This window comes from Geotrypetes seraphini, chromosome 12, assembly GCF_902459505.1.
Source record: "Geotrypetes seraphini chromosome 12, aGeoSer1.1, whole genome shotgun sequence".
NCBI lineage: Eukaryota > Metazoa > Chordata > Amphibia > Gymnophiona > Dermophiidae > Geotrypetes > Geotrypetes seraphini.
The window spans coordinates 71,431,294-71,451,459 of record NC_047095.1 but is presented as its reverse complement, the minus strand read 5'-3'; the positions used below and the strand labels follow the sequence as shown (position 1 = coordinate 71,451,459).

Here is a 20,166-nt window from a genome sequence, read left to right as displayed (position 1 = left end):
CTGAAGAATTTAGTGAAAAATCTGATATAATGGCGGAATTATTTAATATCAAACTAATGCTAACTGATAATGCTAACAAAATATCAGAAGTAAAGGAAGAGCTGATCAATCTGAAACAGGAGATCCAAACTGACAGGCAGAGAATGTCAGTGATAGAGGAGAGAATCTGGCAGTTGGAAACTATCACACAAAAATATGAAGAGGAAAAGAAAGATGTTACTACCTTAAAAAATCAACTAATTGATATGGAGAATAGAGGAAAAAGAAAGAACATTAGAATCCTTGGCTTAGCTGAAAATCTTGAAGGTGGGGACCCTATTCAGTTTTTGGAAAATCTTCTGCCTAAACTGCTGCAGCTAAATTCTAAATGGCCGTTAGAGATAGAACGTGCCCACAGAATCCCCACAAGAAAATCAACTAATCAGACTACTCCTAGACCTTTGATCTTCAAAGTATTAAGATATCAACAAGCATTAGAGATCTTAAAAGTGGCAAAAGCAAATAAAAACCTAAACTATAAAGGATCAAAATTGATTTTGGTCCCTGACTTTGCTAAATATACTGCAAACATAAGGAAACAATTCCTTACATTCAGACAGCAATTAAAAGAAAAGGGCTACATGTATGGTCTATACTATCCGTCTACAATGAGAATTTCTACTGGGAATAAATCTATCTACTTTCAAGATCCTGCAAAACTGAAAGAATTTTTGACACAAGAAGAACCAATGTCTACTTGATAAAACAATATAAAAGAAATTTTATCTAACAAAAGTAGATGGAAACAAAAAGAAGAAAAGAAGAGGAACCAATGTATATTTAAAATCAGAATAAAAGGAAAGTATCATCTGAAGATAGAAGCACATACAAGACTTTGCACTTTCTACAAGCACATACATTTGAATGTTAAAATGCAGCTTTCCAGTAATGCGGTTGAGAATACACATCTGAAGATAGAAGATAGAAAATGCAAGATAAAACAAGAAAATAGAAGATGGTTAAAAAGAAAGAAGAAGACAATGATTACTAACAGAATGAATTATTTTTAAAAATTTCAAAATCTTTGATTTAAGTAATATTATAATATATTATTATGAATTAAATTATTTAAGATTTTATTCCATCCAAATTAAAAAAAAAAAAAACATTTTATAATTTTTATTTTTTTTTCCCATTATTTTTTATTTTCAAATTTTACATAAAGTGTACAAAATATTAAAATATAATTGATAAATACATAGTATCACTTTTATATCTAATACATTATATATCTAAATTTGATTTTACCCCTCCCCCTCCCCCCACCCTTTTATTGCTTTAATATAATATTTTTAATTTTCAAATTTTACATAAAATGTACAAAATATTAAATTACAATTGATAAATACACAATATCATTTTTGTATTTAATACATCTTATTCTAAATATATTTTTTTCCCCTCTCCCTCCCCCCACCCTTTTATTATTTTTCATTCATATATATTGTATAACATATTATAACATATTATGTAGAAATTATTTTCATTACCCCCCCTCTATGTGCGTCATAAAAAAGATACTTAAAAGAAGAAAAGAAGCAGAGAAATCTTAATATTTATTCATTGCAGTATTTTGTCAATGGCCCCCATATTTTTATGAATTTAGTATATGTCCCTCTTTGTATTGCTATTGTTCTTTCCATTTTATATATATGACATATTGTATTCCACCAAAATGTATGATTTAGGTTATTATGATTTTTCCAATTATTGGTTATATGTTGAATGGCAACCCCTGTCATTATTAATAAAAGCTTGTTATTTTCTGGTGAAATTTGACTATTTTTCCTCATCATCATTCCAAATAATATAGTATCATATGATATTGCTATATGATTTTCCATTAATTTATTAATTTGTGGCCAAATTGAATTCCAAAAAATTTTAATGTAGGGACAATGATAAAGTAAGTGATCTAATGTCCCTGGTTCCAGATTACAGTGCCAGCATTTATTAGACTTAGAACTGTCTAATTTTTGCAAACGTGTAGGGGTCCAAAAAGCTCTATGTAATAAAAAGAACCAAGTTTGTCTCATAGATGCTGACATTGTACATCTCATTCTCCAAGACCAAATTAGTGGCCATTGAGATGCATTAATTTGATGCTTAATCTCAATGCTCCAAATATCTCTTAGACCATTTTTTGGTTTTTTATTCAAATATCCAGATATTAATTTATACCATAATGCGGCTTGATGTCCTGGGAAGTCTGCTTGAAAACATAAGAACTTTAAACTATATTGATTATTCAATGTTTTCCATTCAGGGAACCCAACCTGAATGGCCTGCTTCAATTGCAACCATTTAAAACTTTGTGTTTTACTTAAACCAAATCTATATTGCAATTGTGGAAATTCCAGCAGTTTACCTTCTGAAATAACATCATCTAAAGATCTAATGCCTGCGATAATCCAGTTCTTCCAAAGGATTTGAGTTCCGCCAATTTTGATCTTGGAGTTTATCCATATAGATTGATTAGTTGATTTATTTATTGGTATAGGTGTTAATTTACTTATAAATCTCAGTGTTTTCCAAGTATCCATTAAAATTTTATTTTCTCTGTGTCTTCTAGGCATGTTAATACTTGGAAAGTGAACTAAATTTAGGGGAAACATAAGGCGCCATTCCAAATATAACCAATCTGGTGCATTATCTATAAGTTCTGGGAGGATCCAATACATACCCTGACGTAGAATATAGGCTTGATGATACCTATAGAAATTTGGAAAATTTACCCCTCCCTCCTTAATTGATTTTTGCAAGGTTACTAAAGCTATTCTAGGTGTTTTACCAAGCCAAAGAAATTTTGTTAAAATGCTATTAAGCTTTTTATAAAAGGACCCCTGAAAATAAATAGGTATCATACTCATTTGGTAACAAACTACAGGTAACATCATCATTTTAATAGTTTGAACTCTTCCCCACCAAGAAATATGTAATGGGTTCCATTGCTCACATAACTCCGTAATTTTTTTTAATACAAATTTTTCATTTTCTTTTACGGTATCTTCAATTGTATTTTTAACTTGAATACCAAGATATTTAAATCCTTCTTCTTTCCATATAAATGGAAAAGTGTCAAATAATCCTTTTGCACAATAAATATTTAAAGGTATAATTTCAGATTTATTCCAATTAATTTTATAACCTGAAAATTTGCCAAACTTATCAATTAATTCCAATAAAGAAGATAAGGTAGACTCTGGATTTCTCAAATAAAGCAAAATATCATCAGCATAAGCTGAAATTTTATATTCCATATCTGAATATGGAATACCTTGTATCTCCCTCGTTTGCTGTATTGCTAACAATAAGGGTTCTAATACAACATCAAATAACAAAGGAGATAAAGGACAACCTTGTCTAACTCCCCTCTGCAATTGAAAACCATCAGATATCTTATTATTAATATTTAATCTTGCAATCGGGAAGTTATACAATGTTTTTACCATTTGTATAAATCCAGAACCCATACCAAACCATTCTAAAGCCTGATACATAAAATTCCATTCTACTCTATCAAATGCTTTTTCAGCATCTAATGAAACTGTAAAAGCTGGTTCATCTATTTTTTTTGACAAGTTTAACATGTGAAATAATAATCTAGAGTTATTAGAGGAATGTCTTTTAGCAACGAAACCCGTTTGATGCATATCTATAATATGTGGGAGAGCTTTGGCTAATCTCAAAGCCAAAATTTTTGCCAAAAGTTTATTATCAACATTTATCAAAGATATAGGCCTGTAGTTTGAGACCAAAGTAGGATCTTTATTTGGCTTAGGCAAAACAATTATTATTGATTCAGCCATAGTACCTTTAATATTACCTTTTATAAGTTGTGTCTGATATAAATTTAGTAGATATGGGGAAAGGACATTTTGAAAAGTTTTATAAAATTCTACTGTATAACCATCACCACCTGGAGCGGATCCAACTCTAAGAGATCTCAATGCTGTTTCTAATTCTTTTAATGATATAGGTTCATCTAAACTCCGTTTTATATGATCAGGAACCTTAGGTCCATTGATTAAATCTAAAAAGTTTTTTCCATCTTTTTGTCTCTCCAAATAAGGCTCGGAAGAATATAGGTCCTTATAAAATTTAAAAAATTGTTTTAATATTATATTTGTTTGATTTGTTATTATACCATTATCATCTTTTATTCCATTAATATTAGTTTTCCTTTTTTTTGCTTTAAGATAATTTGCCAATAGTCTCCCCGCCTTATTAGAATTTCCATAATACATTGTTTGCTTGGAAAACAAATCTCTTCTTATCATTTTTGAAGTTAATTCATTATATTTACCTTTTGCTTTCAAAAGAGCTTGCAAAACTTCATTTTCCCATTTACTTACCAATTTAGCTTCTAATATTTTTATTTCTTTTTCTAATTCTATATATTGTATTTTAATCTGTTTCCTAATAAAAGCTGAATATGATATTATATTACCCCTCATAGTTGCTTTAAATGCATCCCATACATTTTCTATAGATGTATCCTCCACTAAATTTATTTGAAAGAAATCGTTAATTTGTGTTTTAAAATTTTCCAAAAATTTGTCATCCACAAGCAATGCATTATCAAATCTGCAAAGAGGTCTACCATTTTCTAATTTATCCAGTTGTAATTCTATCCATACTCCCGCATGATCCGAAATAATAATAGGATCTATGGAAGCTTTAATCACCTGTTGCACTTTATTTGTTGAAACAAAAATATAATCTATTCTTGAAAATGATTTATGAACCTGTGAACAAAATGAAAATTCCTGATCATTAAAATGAAGAATACGCCATATATCTTTCAAATCACATGATTGAACCAAATTATCTAAACCTAAAGATTTTATACTTTTACCTGGTTTTTTATCCAATAATGGATCCATTACAGCATTAAAATCTCCAGCCACCACTAAATTAGAAGCAGCCAGTGGTAACAACATATTCTGTAATTTTTTAAAAAATTCTGATTGATTCGAATTAGGGGCATATATATTGAACAACGTCAGGGTATCATTTCCCATACTTATATCAATATGTATCCATCTTCCATGTGGATCTGAATTTTTTACCTTAATCTTGGCCATACATTTTTTATTTATAAGTATTGCTACCCCTGCTTTTTTACCCTCTGCTGGAGCAAAAAAACATTCCTTTACCCACCCACCCGATAGTTTCTGTGATTCCTTTATATTAAGATGGGTCTCCTGCAGACAGTAAATATCTGCATTTTGCTTTTTTAAAAATGTTAATACTTTTTTCCTTTTGATTACGTGATTCAGGCCATTGACATTAATAGAATATATCTTAAAAGACATTATACATTTTAATATTTCTCATTATGATCTTTTTCTCCTCTTCTTTCATATTTAGAATCCAAAAATTGTTTTTCATGACACACATATTTACCCCTAAAGTATCTAATCCCTTGTTTATTTTTTCCTTAATCATTCTAGTAAATATTCTCCTTTTCCCTCCCTTTCCCACCCAATACAATGGCTGCTTAAGGATACACATTGGAACTGTAATCCAAACATTCTCCTCCCCTCTAGGCATTCAATATTCAATCAAATTCCCCTTCTATCTATTTATATTAACCTTTAATATCTTTAGTCATATTTTCATAACATTTCATTAATGTATCTTTATCCATTTAACAGTTTTTTAATTTATATTTCCTTGGTATTTTTATTTACATCATAAAATTTCATCTTAAACATATATTTAATATGTTATTAATGTTTTTCCTATGTCTTGCTGTTTCTTTCTTATAAATTTTTATTGTCTTTTCTTTATATAATTTTTTTCTTTCTTCAGATATTTCAATATTTCATACTTTTATAGTTATTTCATAAAGTCATCAAAACCCATCTTAAAATTTTATGTTAAAATATCATAGGTTCTGGTTTAGAAAGAAAAGCTTTTAGTTTTTCTGGATCCTCGAAATACAAGGATTTATCTCCAGATGATACTCTCATTTTCGCCGGATAATATAGACCATATTTAAAACCTTTTTCTTTTAGTTGAGGTCTCATGTCTAATAGTCTCTTTCTTTTATTTGCTGTGTTTTTGGCAAAGTCCGGTAAGAACCATATTCTAGATCCTTTATAATTTAGATTTTTGTCTTTCTTTGCAGCATTTAATATTTCTAATGCTTGTTGGTATCTAAGCATTTTGAAAATTATTGGTCTTGGCCTGCCTTTATTTTCTGTATTTTTAACTGGGATCCTATGCGCCCTTTCTATTTCTAGTGGTTGTTTCAAGTCTAGTTGTAATATTTTTGGAATTAAATTTTCTAGAAAAAGAATAGTATTTTTTCCTTCTAAATTTTCTTGTATTCCAAAAAGTTTAATGTTTTTCCTTCTTCCTCTATTCTCATAGTCTTCCAGTTGATCTTTCAATTTGTTTAATTCCAGACTATCATTTTTGCATCTGTTTGTTTCGCTTTCTATGATCTCCATTTTAGATTCTAGTTCAGTTGTTCTTTTGTTATTACTTTCCATTTGTCTGTGAATGTTTAATATTTCTTCCTTCATTTCAGACATGTTTGTTACTGTTTCCTTAAGCATTTGCTTAATTTGTCTTAGTTCTTCCATAACTTCTGCTTTACTCAATATGTCAGGTTCTTCAGCAGGAAGTGGTATCTTGCTTGGTGTTATTTGATCTTGTTTTTGTCTTTTTGCTGACGTGCCAGCCTCATTTTTGTTTTGTCTGGTACTTGCCATGCTGTTGTTTCTTTTTTCGTAGATTTTATTTCTTCACAGTTGTTAGAAATCTTAAATTCTCTTTTAGTCACAATTCTTAGTAATCTGTCTTGATATCTTATTACACCAGCTATAAGAAAAAACGGTGAGGTATCAAGTTTCTCTAGCTCTTTTTTCTAAGGTTTTATTTCAGGACGAAATTCTCCTTTCAGTGATTTTCAAAATCTTGTATACATTCAGTACCATAAGCAACCTGTTCTTACTGTTGCGTTGTTCTATCACTGAGAAGATTGCAAATCAGTCACATCATCAAGAACTTGTCCAAAGATAATAACCAGCAAAAGAGAAATTGATCTTTTTTTTTTTTTTTTTTTCCTTTCCTCCTTTTTCTTTTCAAGCCTTTCTCTCTCAGGATTTCATTCTGACTTCAAGCAGCAGGAATTTTCTCAACAGTAATTTCTTATCAGTTATCTGCTTTAATGTCTCATTGAGAAAAAATCAAAATCCAAAAGGAGAAACTCTTTTCTCTCTTTCTCTGTCTTTAGGTAGCTGAAATGCCCTTAAGCACTTTCAAATTCGTCTGCCACCTAGCCCTCTGTATTACTTTACTTCAGGAAAAAAAAAAAAAAATGGCACTCACTTTCTCAGGTTTCCTTCAGTCTCAGGTAGGAGAGGGCAACAACTGTCACAAGTTCAATTCTGAAGGAATCTTCCCTAATGAGGCAACTCAATCTTTTGCCTTTTTATTAAAAGTCACTGACTTTTCTCCCTCCGGGTCCCAGTTCAGCGTCGGTCAGAGAGGGCTGCTTCAAACCGCCGCAGGTTTTAGAAATCCGTTGACAGCGGTTTCACATTAAGATTTCTCCACAACTTTCTCCACTTTCAGTCTCCCTCTCTCAATATCCTACTCTTAGTTAGTACCAAGTTATTATCTTTCACCTTGTTAAGCAATTTGCTGACTTTTTCCTCGCCGTCTATCAAAGGAAAAATTACAAACAGACAGTGCCTTGTCGTTAAACAAAACCGTCGAAAGGGAGACAAACCTCCTGACTTTCTTTCACTAGTTCTCCAACTTCGGCAGCACTTTTCCGGTGATCTTAAGTTTATTTAACTTTTTTTTTTTTTTTTTCGTCTGTTCTCGATGTCGTTTTCTCTAGTATTGAGGAGAAAGGCGCTTCTCAAATTTCTCCCGGTTTTTTTTCTCTGGCTTTGTCGGAAGAGAGAAATATCAATCTTTCATAAGTTTAGTAACAGAAAGTAATTCAATTTTTATTAGCCTAGCATTTCTGCCTCGCCGTATCAACACAGTAAAAAGCCGGTACCTTCTCCTCAGCCTTTCTTCAGTGTCGGCGGTTTTCAAATTATTTATTCTGTTATGTTTTTAAGTTTCAATATCTCATCGCTCCAGCATTGAGAAATCTATAAACTTTTGTCAGTTCAAGTTTTCAACAGCCTTTCCTCACCTCCGTGCCTCATCAACACAGAGAACACAGAGAAAAGCCGGCAAAAAACAACTTCACTGTCTCCTTCCTTTCAGGTCTTCCCTCAATATCAGCTGTATTGTCAGATTTCTCCGTTGATAGATTTTCTCTCTGTTAGTTATCTGCCCCGATGTCGCGCCGATCCAGCACTGAGAGAAAAAAAACCGGCAATCTTATTTTCGGCTCTCTTCTCTCAGGATCTGTTTCAATTTCGGCGGAGGAGGTCAATATCAGTTATCACGATTTCAATATTCAATTAGAATTGTTTTTCTCCGAATTTAGCAGTAAGAGGATAAAATTATTTTTAAATCGTTGCCTATTTGAAGAGGAGCGTTACGATCACACTTCCATCTTGTGTTCGCGTTAAGCCACGCCCTCCATTTTATAATTTTTAATTAAATTATTATTGATATATTGGATGTTATGATATATATTATCTTTATAATATATATCAAATTCTTTATAGAATTATTGCTTCCATATTTATTATTGCTAATATTAATTGGATAAAAAAAAAAAAATTTTGGAATTGTTTTAATGAATGGGAAATCATTATAACTTAGACATTAATTATAGAATTTTATAGATATAAATATATATTTTATTTATAATCTATTCATATTATTATGAATGATGAAACTTTAAAATGTTAAGAATGAATTTATTGAAATTTCTAACACTATCTTAATAAGAACTGATATATTTAATTTATATAAATGAATATTTGATATATGCGAAATAGAGCTATATATATATATATAGAATTTATTATAGGGGTAACATATTAGTTATATCTAAGATTTAAAATATTAATATTAATTGATATGAATTATAATATACAATGGAATTATTAATGAAGGGAATATGAGTAATAAGGTGGGTAAGAAATATCGAATATATCCAATCAAAGATTATATTTAAAATAATATATGAATGATTAGTTGCCTGGGGGAAGGAAATTAGGTTTTGCATGTCCAATGTGTGTTCCAGGTCAAACATTGATAATGGGAGGGTGGGGTGGGAAAATAAAGGGTGGGAATGGGGATCAATATATATTAATTGTGCTAAGATCTAATCATGTATATTATCATAGAATATTGGTTAAAATTTAATTATAAATAAGATGGATATTAAAATTTATTCTATGAACGTCAATGGTTTAAATCATCCTATTAAAAAGAAGAAAATACTATCATTCCTTAAAAATCAAAATGCGGACATCTACTTCATTCAAGAGACGCATCTTTCTGAAATTGAATCTAAAAAACTATCTGGGGGTTGGATTTCTAAATGTTTATTTGCACCGGCTTTAAAGAAAAAAGCTGGAGTGGCTATTCTGATAAACAAAAAATGTAATGCGAATTTCAAATTAATAAATTATGACCCCTTAGGTAGATGGGTGCATATCAAAATGGATCTGGGAAATACTACCATGGATTTATTCAATTTATATGCTCCTAATACGAATCAAATGGAGTTTTTCAAACAAATTCAACAATTACTTTTACCACTGGCTACATCTAATTTAATAGTAGCAGGGGATTTCAATGCTGTAATGGATCCAATTTTGGATAAAAAACCAAGTAGAATTATGAAATCATTAGGTTTAGATAATTTGATTCAATCTTGTGACTTAGTAGATATATGGCGTATTCTTCATTTTAATGATCAGGAATTTTCTTTTTGTTCTCAAGTCCATAAATCCTTTTCACGAATTGATTATATATTTGTTTCCAATAACTTAGCGCAGCGTGTGTTAAAAGCAGTAATAGATCCTATTATAATTTCGGATCATGCTGGTGTGTGGATTAATCTTCAAAATTATGATAATGAAAATTTCAATTCAATTTGGAGATTTAATAATAATTTTTTAGCAGATTCAAATTTTCTCGAAGAATTTAAATTAAAAATACAAGAATTTTTTCAAATTAATGATTTGGATAATATTAATGCTGAGATTTTATGGGATGCCTTTAAAGCAACAATGAGAGGAAATATTATTTCATATTCAGCATATATTAACAAACAACATAAAAAACAGTTTCTTGAATTAGGAAAACAAATTAAAATATTAGAAAATAAATTAATTGAAAAATGGGAAAATAAAACATTACAAGATTTATTAAAACTAAAAGTTAAATATAATGAGATTTCTTCTCAATTTGTGAGGAAAGATTTATTTAATAGACAAGTTCAATTTTATGGAAATTCAAATAAAGCTGGAAAATTATTGGCAAATTTTCTTAAAGCAAAAAAAAGAAAATCCAAAATTATTGCAATAAAAGATATACAAGGAAATACACACACTAACAATAAAGACATTTTAATACAGTTTCTTGATTTTTATAAAGATTTATATTCTTCTGAATCTTATGAAAATAAAGAAACAGATGGACAAAAATTTTTAAATTCATTTATTGGACCAAATGTTCCAGATCATATAAAAAGAAGTTTAGAAGAACCTATATCTTTAAAAGAAATAGAATCAGCATTGAAGTCTCTTAGAGTTGGATCCGCTCCGGGTGGTGATGGTTATACGGTTGAATTTTATAAATCATTTCAAAACATTATTTTACCATATCTATTAAAAATGTATCAATATCAAATGAATAATGGAAATATATCAGGTACTATGGCTGACTCACTAATTATTGTCTTACCAAAACCAAACAAAGATCCTACTTTGGTTTCAAATTACAGGCCTATTTCCTTAATAAATGTAGATGGTAAATTAATTTCTAAAGTATTAGCAATAAGATTGGCAAAAGCTCTTCCTTTCATTATTGATGTACATCAAACAGGATTTATTGCAAAAAGACATTCATCACACAACACTAGATTAGCATTTCATTCTTTAAATTTAGCAAAAAATATGAATGATCCAGCATTTATGGTATCTTTAGATGCAGAAAAAGCATTTGATAGAGTAGAATGGAAATTTATGTATCAAGCTCTAGAATGGTTTGGATTAGATCCCGGTTTTATTAAAATGATTCAGACTTTGTATAGCTCTCCTGGTGCAAGATTATATATAAATAACAATTTATCAGATAGATTTAACTTACAAAGGGGAGTTAGACAGGGATGTCCTTTGTCCCCTTTACTTTTTGATATTGTTCTAGAACCCTTGTTAATTGCAATTAATCAAAATAAGGAGATAAGGGGAATCCCTTTTTCTAATTGGGAATATAAACTTTCTGCATACGCAGACGATATATTATTATATTTAAGAGAACCGGAGAATACTATTCCAAGTTTACTTAATCTTCTAGAGGAATTTGGAAAATTTTCTGGATATAAAATTAATTGGAGTAAATCAGAAATTCTTCCAATTAATGTTCACTGTACCAAAGGATTATTTGATTCATATTCATTTATTTGGAAAGAGGAAGGATTAAAATATTTAGGAATTATGATCAAAAATACAATTGATGATACAGTCAAAGAAAATGAAAAACTTTTATTGAAAAAAATTACAGAAATGTGTGAACAATGGAATCCTTTACATCTTTCATGGTGGGGAAGAGTTCAAACAATTAAAATGATGATATTGCCTGTGGTTTGTTATCAAATGAGTATGATACCAATATTTTTTCAGGGGTCCTTTTATAAAAAATTAAACAATATTATTACAAAATTTGTTTGGTCTGGGAAAAGACCCAGAATTGCTTTAGTATCTTTACAAAGACCAATTGTGGAGGGAGGGGTAAATTTTCCAAATTTTTATAGGTACCATCAAGCCTATATTCTAAGACAGGGTATGTATTGGATCCTCCCAGATCTCATGGAGAATGTACCAGATTGGCTATATTTAGAATGGCGGCTCCTGTTCCCATTACATTTAGATCATTTAATTAGTATAACAATGCCTAGAAGATACAAAGATAACAGAATTTTATTAGACACTTGGAAAACTTTAAGATATATAAGTAACCTATCACCGGATCCAATTTGTAAATCACTAAATCAGTCTATTTGGGTAAACTCCAGGATTAAGATTGGCGGATTTAAGATCGTCTGGAAACAATGGATAAGTGCAGGAATACGAACATTAAATGATGTCATTTCAGAAGGTTCACTGCTTAGTTTTTCACAATTGCAAAATAAATATGGTTTAAATAAATCACAATATTTTAAATGGATGCAATTGAGGCAGGCCATTCAGGTAGGGTTCCCTGAATGGAAAAACCTTAATACTCAATATAGTCTGCAAGTTCTATGTTTCCAGGCGGATTTCTTGGGACACCAAGCCGCAAAATGGTATAAATTAATATATGGATTTTTTAAATAAAAAAAAGAAAACTGGTCTTAAGGATATTTGGAGTATTGAGATTGGACAGACAATTTCTGCATCTCAATGGCCACGATTTTGGTCCTGGAGATTAAGATCTACAAAATCAGCATCTATGAGTCAAACATGGTTGTTTTTATTACATAGAGTGTTATGGACCCCTACGCGCCTGCAAAAAATAGATAATACTAGATCCAATAGATGCTGGCATTGTAAAATAGAAATAGGGACGTTAGATCACTTAATTTTTTTCTGTCCCTGTATAAATGCCTTTTGGAATCTGATTTGGCCCCAAATTAACAAATTATTAGAAAATCATGTAGGACTCTCATATGACACCGTATTATTTGGCACTGCAATGAGAACTCAGAGTCCGATCTCAGTAAACAATAACAAGCTGCTTTTAATATTAACAGGAGTCGCCATGCAACAAATCACTCAAAATTGGAAAGACTATACCAAATTAAACTATACGTTCTGGTGGAATTCTATATGTCACATTTATAAAATTGAAAAAGTATTAGCATTACAACATGGGAATATTAATAATTTCAAAAAAATTTGGCAACCATTGACTAATTATTCTAATGATTAGACTTCTTAGCACAATTATAATAATTATATAGAAATGGGGTGGGATATGCATAATTCTTGGAATCAATAATTGTAAAAATGGGGAGGGATTTATAACTTTTGATTATATATAATATATAATATATACTGTTGCATAAATAAATGTTATATTAATGTTAGATACAATGATATATAATAATAATTATATTATTTGAGATTCAAATTTTGTAAAAAATGAAAATTCAATAAATAAAAATTAAAAAAAAAAAAAAAAAAAAAAAAAAATCATATACTAGAAACCCTCCCCCCACCCGATACTAAATGGTGTATAATTAATAGAAAAATGGCATCTAATCTTGACAAAAAAATGTTAAAGGCTCCCATATTTTAATAAAATTTTTATAACTTTCCAAGCTGTCTTATAAAACGGGTAAAGGAAAGTGATTCTGGTGGAGACGATTCTTTGGTAGGAGTTTGCGGAGAGTGCTGCTGCGGACAATCATAAGCTTCTGTTTTTGATGGAGAAGCATCAAAGAAGACTTGATGTGAAGGTCAGAATCTATGACCAGAGACTGAGATCTATGCCTTCTCTTGCGTTGGTACCAGCCCAGCAACAGAGAAGGTGTAAGTTGTTTACGCTTTTTTGAATGTTTGGTCTTAAGAGAAGACTTACTGGAGTGAGAATGTCAAGATGAAGGTGAATAATGCCTCGATGAACTAGATCATGACTTGAAGCAGGAGTCTTTGATGCATGCCTGGATGATAGGCATTGCCGAGAACCAAGCATCGAAGACTGAGGACTGGTGCCAGTATCCCTGGTACTGGAATGCTCAAGCTGGGCCGGTACCTGCGGAGTAGGTGCCGGGGTTAATCATTTTTGAAAAATTTCCCCATACTCCACATGAAAGAACGCTTCAAACTGTTCTTTCCGAGAAGGCACTGGTACCTGTTGTCGCCAGTGCCATTTGTGCCGCGATCTGCTCCGAAGAGGATGACTCAGAAGAAGAGAAACCCCTGGATTTTGGAGCGAGTCGCATGAGAGTTCATCGCTTGGCTGGCATGACTGGACTCAATGCCATAGTGTCGTGTGACCCTACCTGGGAAGCTGGTGACTTCTTTGCTGGTTTACCGGATGGAGCAAGAGGCTGTGACGTCGGTGTGGAAAGCAGTGCCGAAGAAGACCTCAGTGCCTTTGAGGACAATGTCGTGGAGTGCGGTGCCTTGACATTAAATTAGGAAAAACCGCCTCAGCCAAATCGAATGTGAAAGGCTGAGGCAAAAAAGTAGACCCAGCTGTCGAAGCTCAAAGGCAATGAGGTTAAAAGAGAAAAAAGGGTCTTTTTATTTTTATAAGAAAAAAGAGAGAAAAAAATATGCGGGAAGGCAAGGAAGATAAAAGAATGAACGTTCAATGACATGACTTCTCAGCTCCATGGAAAACATTGAACTGAGGAGCCACACACCTACATTGGGTGGGAAGGCACTCGTGCATGCGCGGTGCGGTCGGTCACAAATTTTCTAAAGTTCTTAAAGTGGCGATGCCAGGACTCCGTGGATGATGTCACCCACATGTGAGAATATGTTTGTTCTGGGATAATAGATGTAATGCTTTCAGAATAAAACTTCTAGTCTGCTTAGATTGTAAGCTCCTTTGAGTAGAGACTGTCTCCTTCGGAACTCTGTACAGCACTGTGTAAGTCTGATAACGCTATAGAAATAATTAATAGTAGTAGCTTGGCAGCCAAAGTTTGAATATAAGCCTCCCAAAATGACAAAAATAACTTCCTGTATTTGAAAGTATGATTTTGTCCATCTCAATTCCAACATTCAATTATGAAATTGTATACGCTACTGCCAAAGAGCTCAGACTGAACCCATTTGTTCAGTTTTTTTATCTGGCACTACATGCAGAATCTAACTTCTTGGGATTTGTAGAGTGGAGAAGCAGTCTAATGATTAGAGTAGTGGGCTGAGAACCAGAAGCTTTGTTCAAATCTCACTTCCCAGAGGACTATCTAAACAAATATTAAATCTCCAATAACCAATATATTATCAAATAGGAGTGAAATATCCAAGAGCACAGAAAGTGGCCATCAGCCGAGTTTATTTACCTTCAAACTGAACTTCCAGATGCATTGTCTGTAGCAGATCAAGCAAGGCCTCCACAATGCTGTTGTGTGCAGTCTTTACTATTGGCTGGAATTAAAAAAAAAAAATTCACTAAAGAGATAATAAAAGATAGTTAACATTAACCCCCTGCCGCTGCCAAACACCACTGAAGCAAAAAGTCATCTAGCTGGCTTTCTTCATGATAGGCCTCTGCTCACCTGCACAATCTGAAGCGACTGCAAAGTCAGCTGCTGGGCTCTGGGGCATGTACAGGGAAGCACAGCAATCATACCTCGGTACACTTGATTTTGGTACTTGGGGTTGCCATGGGCCAAAGATTCTAACAGGTGCTGGGCCTGCTCCTGAATTTCTTCTATGCCAGACTTTGCCAGGCACTCTGCGATACCTCGAACACCTGTGGTGAGTATTTCATTAAAACTACTATAGGTGAAAGATGCTTTCTTTTTCACTTTGTATTTATTAAATTGAGTAAGCAACAAAGTACAAAGATAAATAACTTAACCCCCTCAAAACAACAAAAAAAATCTATGTGCGAGTGTCTCTCTCTCGGGTTACCAGACATCCGGATTTCCCCGAACATGTCCAGGGGTCTGGACGGCTTTTCAAAACCCGGCACTTTGTCCGGGTTTTGAAAAGCCACCTCTCAATCGTGTCGGGCAGGAGGCAATCCGCGCATGCGCATATTGCCTCCTGCCTGACCAAAGCAGGCAGTGGGGGGCAGTGCTAGGGTGGGACTGGGGCAGAGATGGGCGGGTCTAGGGTGTCCAGATGCATTGTAAAATCCGGACACCCTAGACCCTGGACAATTGTAAAATCTGGCAACCCTATCTCTCTCTCTGGGACTGCTGCTTTTTAATATATTTATCAATGTTTACTGTCTCCAAAAATATTAGGACTAGGGGGTAATTAAACTCTAGAATTTGTTGCCAGAGAATGTAGTGAAATAAATTAGCTTAGCAGGGTTTAAAAAAGGTTTAGATAAATTCCTTAAAAGGGTAGTCCATAGGCCATTATTGAAATGGCTTGGGGAAATCCACAGTCGCAAGGCCAGGAGTGGAAATGTCCAAATAAGACTGGTAATCGCTATTTATTTCATAAAAGTCCTTTTATTCATCAGACAACTTGATAGGGGAAATACACTGCTTATTCTTAGGATAAGCAGCATGCAATCTGTTTTATTTCTTGGGATCTAGCTACGTACTTACTACTACAACTATAAAACAAAGGCCGGTACTGGGCAATCCTGCACGGTCTGTGTCCCATATATGGTGATTCGGTTTAGGATGAGCTGGGGAGGGCTTTGATAGAAGCTCCAGTAACAGGATGGTTAGGATAGGCTGGAGTGGGCTTCGATGGCAACTCCGGCAGTGGGAACCTAAAGACAGTATTGGGCGGACTTCTATGGTCTACTGCCCAGAAATATTAAAGAAAAGACAATTTTTTTTATTTTTATTTATTTATCGTTTTTCAATAACATATCAAGTATCCACTTGTACAGAAAGGTAAAGTTAAGGAGAAAATAAAATACAATACAATACAAATTATTATCTACTATCATAAGAAAAATATATATATATATCTTAACTTTAACTCAAGTCCTCAAAAATAAAGAGACCAAGATGTAGAATTGGTGAGAATTATAATAAGGAACTAAAAACCAAAAAACTAAAGTCTGTGTTAGCTGAGGAAGGAGATCAAACAATCAAAGAGTACTCATATTTCCCCTCCTTTTTTCCAAGAAGGTTGTCAGTTGGCTAGGATCATAGAAAACATATTTTTGCATTTGATACAATATCACACATTTACATGGGTGACGAAGAAAAAAGGTCGCCCCAAGAGCTTTAACAACACCTGGCTTAACAACAAGAATTCACGTCGACGTTTTTGTGTGTCTCGTGATAGATCTGGGAACATTTGTATCTTATACCCAAGAAATTCTTTCTGTTTATTTTTAAAGAAAAGTCTCAATACCCAGTTCTTATCCGGTGCTAAAGCAACTGTAAGAAGAAGTGTTGCCGGCATTGCCACTTCCCTGTCCGAGAGTTCCAACATCATAGAAATATTAAGCAATTGTTGATCATCTTTCTTTAATTTTTCTTCCCTTTTAATAGGTAAATAATACACTTGAGTGAATGGCGGCAACAGTTCCTCTATAATTTCTAAAACTTCCTTCTTTCAGCATGTCTCTAGGAGTTACAGCCGCAACTCTAGTAAAATTAATTAGTCTAAGATTATTGCTACGTGAGAAATTTTCTAGAGACTCCAATTTTCTCCTTAAATTGATATTATCTCTCACCAGTGTTTCAATAACTTGTTTAGAAACTTTCATTTCTTGGGAAAAATAAAGTGTTGAATTTTTTAAATCTTGTAAATCAACTTTGATATTCTTAATTTCATTTTCTTGGATATTAATCTTATGTTCCAGCTGCAACAACTGGGGCTTAATTGATTTAGCTAGATCCGCCACAAGATCCCCAATTGCCTCAAGAGTTACCTGTTGGGGTTTTTTTAAATGTAAAGGAAAGTTCTTTAGGATCAAAACTTTCACCAACCAAAGTTCCCTCCTGACTATGGCTCTCCTGATCACGGACAAACCGTGGTGTTGCTAAGTTCCCAGGTTCCAACGGAATCCCCTGTAGGGACAGGGGATTCAGCTCCATGCTCCCCTCTATGTTCCCAGTGGCCTCTGGGGAGAGTCCCTCACCGCCTTCCGATGGTTCCTCCACCCGCGGGGAGCTGGCATTCTGAGGAGGAGGGGGAATTTCTACAACTTATCCTTGGAAGCTGAATCTGCTGACCATGCTCTAAGCTGCAAGTTACGATGTTCAGCCACCCCGAAAGCCATAGACTTGACCAAAGCTCGCAACAGGTCATACATGGCATCCAAGAGATATGAAGCACCCATCTCAATTTTAGCTACTTCTTACTGTACTAAGTTCCAGTTAACAGACTCACGGTCAAGGACATGCACGGCCTACTGAAAACAAGCCCGAGCAACCAGCCCGTCACACATTGCCGCCTGGACCACCAGGGCAAAAACCAAAATTCTGCTGAAGGAGAGACTCCAACATACGCTCCTCATGGTCCCTCAAAGCAGAGCCACCCTCCACAGGTACAGTATGCCGCTTCGCAATAGCTGAGATCACCGCATCCATCACAGGCGACTTCAAGGTGTCCCGGATCCCCCTCTGGATGGATACAGGCGGGCCATGAAATGCACAAAGCGAAAAGGGGGCCTCCAGCACCTGCTACTGAGCGAGCACAATATCCCGAATATTCCAACACCTAGGGAAAGAGTGGGAAACAGAGTGGATCCTCAGAAGCAAGGGGTCCACTGGACCGTAACCCAGAAGAGACAGGAAGAATCAGCTCACGGAGCTCGTCCCACCGAAAAACGAACCTCACAGACACGTCGGCGTAAGCAGATGGAGCACAAAACTGCCACTAGCAGAAAAACCGTATCCAAACCAGCAACGTCCCAAAAGACCCTCAGGTGTCTTCGTTTGGAGTGTTATTTCATAACATAACATAACATTGTACTTATTGACTGCGTAACCAGAAGTTCAACGCGGTTTACAAGAAGTTATAAAAGTAAATATGTTACATAAAATAAGATGATTCATTAAACAGTCAAATATTTAGAAAAAAGATAGGTCTTCAATTGTTTTCTTTGCTTTTGAATACTTTATCAAGAGCCCAGTGTATCTGGGTTTAAAAAAAAGGTTTGGATAAGTTCCTGGAGAAAAAGTCCATAGTCTGCTATTGATATAGACATGAAGGAAGCCACTGCTTGACCTGCATCAGTAGCATGGAATGTTGTACTATTTAGATTTCTGCCAGGTACTTGTGATCTGGATTGACTACTGCTGGAAACAGGGTACTGGACATTGATCTGACCAAGTACGGCTGTTCTTTTGCTTTTATGCCGTCAAAGTCCACTTCAGCCTATCCAAATCCATCTTGTCATTTGCGGGACACAGGCCATAAAGTATGCCCTGCACCATCCTCAATTCTTCAGTCAGAGTCGCCATCTTAATGCCATAGCAAAATGCTCAGATATTAAAAATGCTCAGATATTCATAGCTTGTTAAATGTCTTTCCACAAGCTTTATTTCATCATCAGCCCATAATAAAAGTTTTCATTAGCAAAAATGTTTAACTCTTATTAATGTAATTTGCTTGAATTTTTAAAATTTTTAACAGTACATCCATTTAAAGGAGAAAGCAAGTAACAGCTTAAAATGGATTCTGACTGTCAATATGATCACATTTCAAATTCTGTTTCAGGACATGAAGAAATCCTTTATTCTTTCTTTGAAGCTTCATATACTTGCTCCCAGGGAAGCAGCATGAGAGGAATTGTGCAGAGCAAGTTATGAACCCGCAAAGGAGAAAAGGATTTCTTCACGTCAGGGAAAATAGTAGTTATGATTGATGATTACAGGCACTTATCAGTCACCCCATACCCATTCCATCTGCCCAGCAGTTCTGGCAGATGTGAGTGAGTGAGTGAGATGCCCCTTACCATAACTCTCACAGATGAGTTCCTTGTACTTCCTGCCAGCATTGGCCATTATCTGCAATAGTTTCAGCGCCTGTGTCTTATTTTCATCTTTCAGGTCTTTCAGCCCCAGTATTTCTAGCAGAGTCAGAATCCCTCCAATCTCCACAAACTCAAGCAGGTAGCGAGAACTATCAGGAAGGAAAATAAACAGCTGAAGGTTCTTGCAAAGGAAATCTTGCCCTGCTTTCCTCATGAGTGCTCGAAAGAATCTGGAAAAAAAACAACCAAGAACACACCAGAGTTGAATGGAGAAGCCTAATTAAACAATACAAGATCAAACTTAAGGAAAAACTAAAAGCTTACTACTCCAAACTAGTTGGCTTAGAAGCCCAGACACAAAAAAACTTTTCAATCTAGTAAAAAACCTCACTGATACCAAGCCGC

The 20,166-nt window shown here is 33.9% G+C and overlaps 1 protein-coding gene across 6 annotated transcripts in view; it reads right to left on the bottom strand.

Annotated features, from left to right (window-relative positions):
- ARMH1 (armadillo like helical domain containing 1) overlaps window positions 1-20,166 on the bottom strand; it is a 130,066-nt gene that overhangs the window by 73,736 nt on the left and 36,164 nt on the right. For 5 of the 6 annotated variants that reach the window (XM_033916545.1, XM_033916543.1, XM_033916541.1 and 2 more), the window contains exons 4-6: window positions 19,744-19,991; window positions 15,416-15,612; window positions 15,200-15,284 (exon numbers count right to left, since the gene is read on the bottom strand). In XM_033916545.1, coding sequence (XP_033772436.1) covers window positions 15,200-15,284; window positions 15,416-15,612; window positions 19,744-19,991 — 530 coding nt within the window. The remainder of the gene's footprint in view (window positions 1-15,199; window positions 15,285-15,415; window positions 15,613-19,743; window positions 19,992-20,166) is intronic. The other variant, XM_033916542.1, reaches the window with a different exon arrangement.